Source organism: Pogonomyrmex barbatus, unplaced genomic scaffold (genome assembly GCF_055798465.1).
Source record: "Pogonomyrmex barbatus isolate J1 unplaced genomic scaffold, ASM5579846v1 scaffold18, whole genome shotgun sequence".
NCBI classification, from domain to species: Eukaryota; Metazoa; Arthropoda; class Insecta; order Hymenoptera; family Formicidae; genus Pogonomyrmex; species Pogonomyrmex barbatus.
The window spans coordinates 6,426,110-6,433,870 of NW_028297114.1; the positions used below are offsets into that span (position 1 = coordinate 6,426,110).

The 7,761-nt window shown below is 38.1% G+C and overlaps 3 protein-coding genes across 4 annotated transcripts; 2 read left to right on the forward strand and 1 right to left on the reverse strand.

The window, feature by feature from the left end:
- Positions 1-293: 293 nt before the first annotated feature.
- On the forward strand, positions 294-3,405 carry LOC105431839 (uncharacterized). The gene has a single exon (XM_011646287.3). The coding sequence runs from the start codon at positions 294-296 to the stop codon at positions 3,051-3,053; it is 2,760 nt and encodes a 919-aa protein (XP_011644589.3). The 3' UTR covers positions 3,054-3,405.
- A 388-nt stretch (positions 3,406-3,793) lies between these two features.
- Positions 3,794-5,152, forward strand: LOC105431816 (uridine diphosphate glucose pyrophosphatase NUDT14). The gene is made up of 3 exons (XM_011646264.3): positions 3,794-4,327; positions 4,518-4,591; positions 4,699-5,152. Exons 1-3 carry the CDS (start codon positions 3,798-3,800, stop codon positions 4,851-4,853), a joined length of 759 nt encoding a protein of 252 aa, XP_011644566.2. The 5' UTR covers positions 3,794-3,797; the 3' UTR covers positions 4,854-5,152.
- Atg6 (Beclin-1-like Atg6) lies at positions 4,920-7,174 on the reverse strand. Of its 2 annotated transcripts, none has more exons than XM_011646262.2 (5): positions 6,934-7,174; positions 6,294-6,454; positions 5,814-6,226; positions 5,216-5,704; positions 4,920-5,121 (listed from the first exon to the last, which is right to left on the reverse strand). In XM_011646262.2, the coding sequence occupies exons 1-5, from the start codon at positions 7,043-7,045 to the stop codon at positions 5,001-5,003; spliced, it is 1,296 nt and encodes a 431-aa protein (XP_011644564.1). In that variant the 5' UTR covers positions 7,046-7,174; the 3' UTR covers positions 4,920-5,000. The 2 variants fall into 2 exon arrangements, with proteins under 2 accessions (XP_011644564.1, XP_011644565.1); XM_011646263.2 differs by having other exon boundaries at positions 6,930-7,167.
- Between the last annotated feature and the right edge of the window lie 587 nt (positions 7,175-7,761).

The following is a 7,761-nucleotide window of genomic DNA, read 5'->3' on the forward strand; positions in this document are numbered from 1 at the left end:
GATCTCTGTAGATGTCTCTTAAAAACTCTGAAGTGCGACTTCTTATATTTTCATAATTATTTTCGATATATCGTTATGACAACCATTTGACAACAGGTAATGTCAATTGATTGATGTACGCGCGTGAAAATCATTCGATTTCAGGCGCCCAAAATATTCGCAAAATTAATGGCGTGCTTTGTATAAACGTATCGTTAACGTCAATCCGAAATTGCCTTCCAAATTTGTCGTGTAGCTGACAACGTGTTTATTATAATTAATTCGTGCGCGTGTTTATTTTCAATTCTACTAAAATGGCTTTGAAGAGAAAGAAGATGTCAAAATTAGAAGGGGAACAATTGTACATGCTTGAAATTCTTATCGATCGTCTAAATCTATGTCCTGAAAAGGTAGTCAATGATAAAAAGTGTAATTTAATGATACGTATAAATTTCATCGATCTCATGCCCGTTGACATTATCGTTGAAGAATCAACTGAGATTAATGGCAGAACTAGGAACAAAGAAAATCGATCTCCTGATGTCAACTGCGAAGGCAAGACATGTTTACTTATCCAGACACCGAGCAATTTAATACGATCTGTAAAATCGATTCCTCTGAGTGTCGAAGTGTATAAGGTTTCTCGCGAGGGGGACCATAACCCGCAGGATGACACTTGTCAGGTTCTTCTCTGCGCGGCAACGGCATTTTTGCCAGGACATTTTTGCGATCGTGTAGCCGCTGCTAAGGACAAGATAGACGGGCTATCAGAATCATATATGTTAACAGAGATTTACACCTTGACCGACGAATATGGTAATCCCTGTGGATCTATATCGATGTCTCTGAGATTATCGTGTTTCGGGAGCTCCATTATCAATCACCTTACGCTTCATGAAAAATCATTCGTCCTAAGAGGTTTTCCTTTCGGTGGGAAACTTCCTTGCACAAAATTATCCAATAAAGACATAAATGGCGTGACGGAAAAATATGACGACAAAACCTTGTTATTGCGCGAAATTCTGGATCCGTCGTACTCAAAATTATACAATCAAAACAACAATACCAAAATAAAGTCTGTATTAACGAGACCGGAATCGTCACCTTGTATATCAATGGGTCAACCAGGATTCGAGAAATTAACGAGCGCCGAGAAACTGAATGATCGTAAATATCGCAGTTTGATCTATGAGATTTATCCGGACGAGTCGACTTGCTCGTGTCCACCAATTAGCCAATCAATGCATCCAATGATGTGTCGTTCCGGATGTGTTCGTTCTTGTTGCATGGCTTTAAGAAATCCTGATGCTATTAAACATTTCCCATCGTTCGCTACACTTGCTCACTATTCCGACGATTCTGATTTAAAACCAGATGCTGTCTCAAACTTGGCCAATCGTGATATTACGAGAATGAGGGGTGGTGAGAACATAGAAAATAATTATTTGAATAACGAAGAGTTATGGGATGAAGAGCACACATGGCATGAGAATAACATGAAAAATCGCATGATGGGTGGAAGCGATTATGCATCAGCCTACGCGCTTTCCAACGCGACGAATGTCATATATGAAAAGAGCAAGAAAACGGGTGCTAGCTCTCGTCCGAGAAACACGGATAGAATTGAGGATTGCATTTGTCCAGGAAAGGCTCCGTCTAGGAGAACGGGCGCGTTTAGATGCACAAAGAAACCGTGTGTGGGCGCGGATTGCATGATTCGCGCTTTCAAGGAAGCTCAAGAATTTGTGGATTCTCTTGGCAAGGTGCCGGGTTTGGTAGGTCTTGGCTTAATGGATCCATCCGAGAGTCCTTATTTTGGTAGAGACGTACAGAAGAAGGATTGCGCCGTTCCGGAAGCACCGAGCGAGAAAAAGCAAAAATATCCCGTAACGCCGATTCAATGTCCCGCTCCTTGCAATACGCAGATTGGTACACCTATCGTCAGCACCCTTTTTATACCTCAAGCCACATCGAGTCCCATACAGACAGCGGTTCCAGGACGTACTGGAGTTGTACGCGAAGCGATACCAGTATTACCGGAAGCAACGCTAGTCCCGGTCGCTGTTAAGCCGAAGAAGAAAGAGGACAAAAAAGAAGAGAAGCTGGAAAAGCAAAAAGAACAAGATATTACGAACATTGTGCCGCTGGATGTCAACGTTGGTCCTTGTGGTGAACCAAAGTGCAAATCTCGCCGGAAGAAACGTAAAAATAATCGGATGGTACCGCATGAGACCGTTGAGGAACCTCAAGAAAAACCGATACCAAGCACGATCACCACAAAAACCGCTGGCAAATCTATCAAAACTCGACGATATCTAAAAAGTAAACCAGGTCCGGCGGGTGATATCGATAAGGGTCCCATCAAAGTTAGTAGGCGAGTGATGCGCTACGTCTATTCTATTGGCGACATCTATCCCGGGACTAATTACGGCCACAAGACTTGTATCGATCCGCGATTTAGAATACCGGCTAACATGGGCTGGCTGTGGACCACGAGCAAGACGGTAGGCAAGCTCAAACCACGGATCGGTTGGAAGCCGGGCGCGATCGGACGTTACTTGAACGAGTTGCTGAAGGAAGCGAAGGGCACCTCTATAATGGAGACTCAGCCGAAGATCCAGTCAACACCTTCGCGCACCAGCTTGCGACACGACAAAATATACAAGAGCATAAGTTACGTGTCACAAGTAAAGAAAGAGGGCGAGGAAGAGATGGAACCACCTCCGACGCTGCACATTCACCGTAAGGACGGCACGTATTACGTGACGATGTATCCGATCAGGCAGGAGACCACGGATGTGCCACATCTCGAAGAACCAATGAAGCCGCTGCAATTTAAAATAGTCCGCAATAAGGACGATGCTTCGGTTGCGTCGAGCTCCACGGCATCGGATATGGAAATCGAATTTTCACCACCGGCGGCGATCAACAAGTACCGCAAGAAGCCCGATGTGATTCACGTGGAAACTCAAGTCAGGCAGCAAGAGATCCTCGATGCATTTAAGCCGACGGACGAAGTGCCAAAGGCGATAAAAGAGAAGAAAATTAAAAGAGAAAAGAGGGAAAAGAAATAACGAAACCTTCGCCTTCCCTCTTGGCTCTTCCCTCCTTGGCTCGTTATCCTGGCACGATCGTGAAAGGGAAGCAGCTTTATCGGAGGTTTGCATCTCACCGAAAATTTAAGTGCGGCGCACGTTGTGCGACCGGTTACGTTATACCGATCCTAATTTTATACGACGCGTTAAATTCGATTACGTGCAACCCATACTTTTCGTCGGTTCAGTCGACTAATTGCAAGAATAATTTCCCGAGAAGAGATGGGGGAAAACGATTACACATTCCTCATAAATTTAATATCTTGATGTTATAAAATAACCGACATTACTTGATGGGATAGAAAGAGAAACATGCTACGTCTATATATATATATAAAACAGTTATTTATTGTCACTTTCAAAAATATGATTAATTTTTTAGAAAAAATATTTCCTGATCAGGAAAAAAGACAAGGCGTATTTTATGTTGTGCCAGAACAAACTTTATTACATTATCTTCTCTATATGATTAAGTAGTATCGTAATACGTTATCTCAAAATACGTTATCTAACGTAATACGTTATCTAAAAATGTTTATTTGAAATTCAATCCGATGAATATGCAATTTTATTTCCAAGATCCATCACGCTAATTGAGACATTAATCAAGCCAGATATTTATAAGATTATGGTGTTTTCGTTTTATTTATACATTAAATTTGTATTCTGGCGCTTGGTTTAATGTCACGTGCGTCATCTGTGGCCTATGCGCGCGCTTGAGAGATGCGTCATCGTTATCGACGGGAGTTAAGAGAACGGCTTATATTCGGTGATTCGTGCCACTCTCGTGGTACTTTGATAGAAGAGATGAATGTCACCACGACACAAGATGAGAGGAACCGAGCTGTTCGTAAAAGGATGCTCGATTTGCATGACATTCGTGTGGGAAAGGTCCCACAGGATTCGCCGTGGTTGAGGAGTATCCGACTGCATTACACGCAAGACAATCAGCTCAAGGAGTGGGATGTGATAAGGATTCACGATAGCGTGTGTATAATCGTTTTCAACACAAGTCGAAGAAAGCTCGTGTTTGTCAAGCAATTTCGACCAGCGGTATATTACGCATCCCTATCGAATAAGCAAGATATGATCGACGTTGGACGTTATCCCGCAACATTGGGGCTAACTTTGGAACTCTGCGCTGGTATCGTGGACAAGGACAAATCTCTCGTCGAAATCGCCAGGGAAGAATTGAAAGAAGAATGTGGCTACGAAGCACCCATTTCGGCATTTGAGCGAATTACTACCTACTTGTAAGTCTGAAATATTTTACTTATGCTCTAGTCGTTTTCTTCTGTTGTTACATCATCAACGTATCAATGATAAATATATTTGTCAAATTTAGAAGCGATATAAAAAAATATAATTTATATATTGCGACAAAAGAAATCTGATATCTAGAATATAATTATTAAAAGTTTATCGTATTTTTGTGATTTTTAGATCTAGTGCTTCTGCTAGTGCAAAGCAAACTCTCTTCTATGTGGAAGTTACAGATGCCATGCATATACACCCTGGTAAGTTTGATTGTAAATTTTGAAAATATCTCTTTTATTACTCTCTCTTAGCTTGAAAGAAAATTATTTTGTTATAATGCCTAATTTGAATTTTTTTATCATTATAGGTGGTGGTGACGAATCTGAAGGTGAACTCATAGAAATAGTTGAATTAAGCATTCCTGAGCTGAAGGATTATATAAGATCCAAGGAAGTACAAAGTCCATCCAGTTTCTTATACGGTGTGTCTTGGTTTTTTCTTAATAAATCTGAATATTGTTGAATAAAATGAAAATAAAAATTATTTTACTTTATCATCTAGAAAAACGATAAAATATTGCAAATGAAATACTATCGGTCAATCGTATTTATTTACAAATAGAGCATAGTTGCACAATTAAAGTACATAAAATTACAAGGGGACTGATATTCAATTAGTATTCAATTCGTCCTTTGTGAATTGAGAACTAACCCATGCGAGACCCCATTTTAAATTTGTTAATAGGAACTTTAAGGCCTTGGTCCATTGTTCTTCCGAATTGAACTGTATTCTGAAATAGAAAGAAAAATTAGATAAAAATATTTTTTATGGGAATTTCTTACACATACACAACACACATTCATATTTGTAATATCCAGACATACTTTATGGAATAGGAGTTGCCCGTGGCAGAATCTTCAATTTTGCCTCGATCCATCCTATATGGTAGACAAAATTCACTATCTCCTTTTTCTACTTGTTCTTTAAATTGTTGTAAACAATCCAGAAATGCCACCATAGCTGCATCAAATTTTGTGTCCCATAAAAATTTAAATCCTCCACTCCCATATAATGGAAGCTCTTTGTTTTGATCCAAAGCCTCGATATAACTGTGATTGCCAAATGGTACTAAACGAAAACGCTTGAATGTTAAATTCATTTTGCGCGCGAGAGCCACTAGTAAAAGGGTTGTTTGTCCCCATGCAGCATTTATCTCGCTCCAATCTACTGGCGCGCTCGGCAATCGTCCCAATCGAAATGAATTTATTGTTCCAAAATGGCCTGAATGCCAGATATGAAATGTGGCATTAAAAACATTCGTTTTCTTTAATCTCTCGAGTTGTGAAGCTGCATACGCCAGTTGATTATCCAGACTATGAAGAAAAATATTTGATTTTATGTAATAGAAGGATATTAATAAATTATTATTTTATGTATTTATGAGAAAAAAAAATATTTAACTATTTTGAGAGACTATTTTACCTGCGACATTCATCATCAGCTAACATGAGGTCTCTTCTGTGCTTTGAATACTCTTTCCAATACCTGTCCTCTTCGCTTTGCAATCTCTCCCTTTCTCTCTCTTGTTCCGCTATAGCATTCCTCGTAGCTATTTCTTCCTTCCTCAACGCTTCTAATTCTCTTATCATTCTTTCTTCTTCAGCCTTAACATCTTGCAATTCTTTTGTCAGGTTTTCCATCTCCACATCTTCGTGTCCTTGATATTGTTGTTCAATTTCGAGTTTCTTCAGGTATTCATTATAATCTGACCATTCTCCTTCTGTCATTCGTAATTGCTGATCCATTAGTAACAGAAGACTATCTGTACATTCATCACAAAGTGGGTGATCTGCCGAACTACTACTGCTAAGAATATCAAATAATGTTGCTCGGACCTAGAAAGCATAAGTTGCAAATATATAGATTTCATATTAAAAATATTTTCCAAATCTCTTTACCTACCTTTAAATGATGACTTAAGCTTTCTGTTTCACCAGAATCACCAACTAACATAAATCCATTTGTACCATTTCCTGATTCAGTCAACCTAAATGGTGGAACTAAGTGTTCTATACTATCACTTTGAGGTTCTAATTCTCCAACAACTTGTTGTTGTATAGGAACTACAATAAAATAACAATTATAAAATTTGTTATATACTAGATAGCTATATCAAAATAAGTGATCATACTTTATTTCTGTTATTAAATATTCAAATACATATATGTCATTGAAACATATAAACTAAGACTAAGTATCTTCAACATAATTAAAAACTGCAAATAATTAAGAGCTGATACAGCTCTTTTATGTCAAATGATACTGCGTATAACAAATCAGATATACATATATATATATGTACTATGTAAGTCATTGTTTATATACAGATGCATAATGTTAGTTACTAAGAAATTCATAAAAAAGTCAAGTTATTTAGAGAAAGTTAGAGAAAATCAAGAGGATGAATTAAATAGGCGTCACGCATTATCATGAGCGATCAGAATATATAGAGAAGCGTTATCAGTGTGAAGGGAGACGAGTGGGGTAATCAAATACACGGTAATGCATATCAAAATGCTAATACAAAATAGAAATTACCTACGTGAGAGTTCGGCCAGAGTATGTTCTCCGAGATGATCGAAACTCGAATCTAGTCGTAGCGGCTGCAAACATCGTTGGCACGCGAAACTCACGTTTGTCTTTAAATCTACCATATCGCGTACGTCGCTTTATCGAAGAGAATTGCTCTTTCGTTCCAACCTATCTGTGCGCGTCGTTACTTAATGAATAACGCGTCTGCTATTGTGTCTACGACGCTTGGGCTCAGCTGATGATACTTCGTAACGTGAGCATCAGTTGGCGCTGCAAAATTATCGTCGAGGTCGAGAGAAACGTATACTACCATATTCACAGTCGGAATACTATTTTTTTCTTAAGAGGATTCTAAGTCATTCGTGTCGATCGAATGCGATAATTTTTATAAAAATTTTTCGTATAGATTGTCTTTACAAAATAAAAAACTTTTTCCTATAATTAATTGTGTATTAACACAAGTTTAGAACATGAGGCGACTGTTTTATTATGAATAAATACGGTATTTTGTCAGTAATCTTGAAAGATTTATGCAATGAATTTCGTGCTATCGTAGTATTATCAGAGAGAAGCTTGAAAGCGATCATTCTGGTCTTTTTTGTCTTTATATGACGTATATATATATATATATATATATATATATATATATATATATATATATATACAGTGGCTAAGTATGGGAAAATATCGAACGCTTAGATTTATGATTTTTAGTACATCAAATATTTATGTTAAACAGAAATTTCTAAAACAGCCATTCTTTAGCGCTTATAGCAAGAGAGAAGTTTACAGATTGTGTTAGTAAAATTAAAAAGTAATTCAATCATATATATAGGAT

Coding starts and splice junctions, on each gene's coding strand:
- LOC105431816 (XM_011646264.3), top strand. CDS start 3,798: ATGCGTCATCGTTATCGACGGGAGTTAAGAGAACGGCTTATATTCGGT. Junction 4,328..4,517: donor GAGCGAATTACTACCTACTT/GTAAGTCTGAAA, acceptor TGTGATTTTTAG/ATCTAGTGCTTCTGCTAGTG. Junction 4,592..4,698: donor TGCCATGCATATACACCCTG/GTAAGTTTGATT, acceptor TTATCATTATAG/GTGGTGGTGACGAATCTGAA.
- Atg6 (XM_011646262.2), bottom strand. CDS start 7,045: ATGGTAGATTTAAAGACAAACGTGAGTTTCGCGTGCCAACGATGTTTG. Junction 6,227..6,293: donor GCTTAAGTCATCATTTAAAG/GTAGGTAAAGAG, acceptor TATGCTTTCTAG/GTCCGAGCAACATTATTTGA. Junction 5,705..5,813: donor GCTGATGATGAATGTCGCAG/GTAAAATAGTCT, acceptor TTTTCTTCATAG/TCTGGATAATCAACTGGCGT.
- LOC105431839 (XM_011646287.3), top strand. CDS start 294: ATGGCTTTGAAGAGAAAGAAGATGTCAAAATTAGAAGGGGAACAATTG.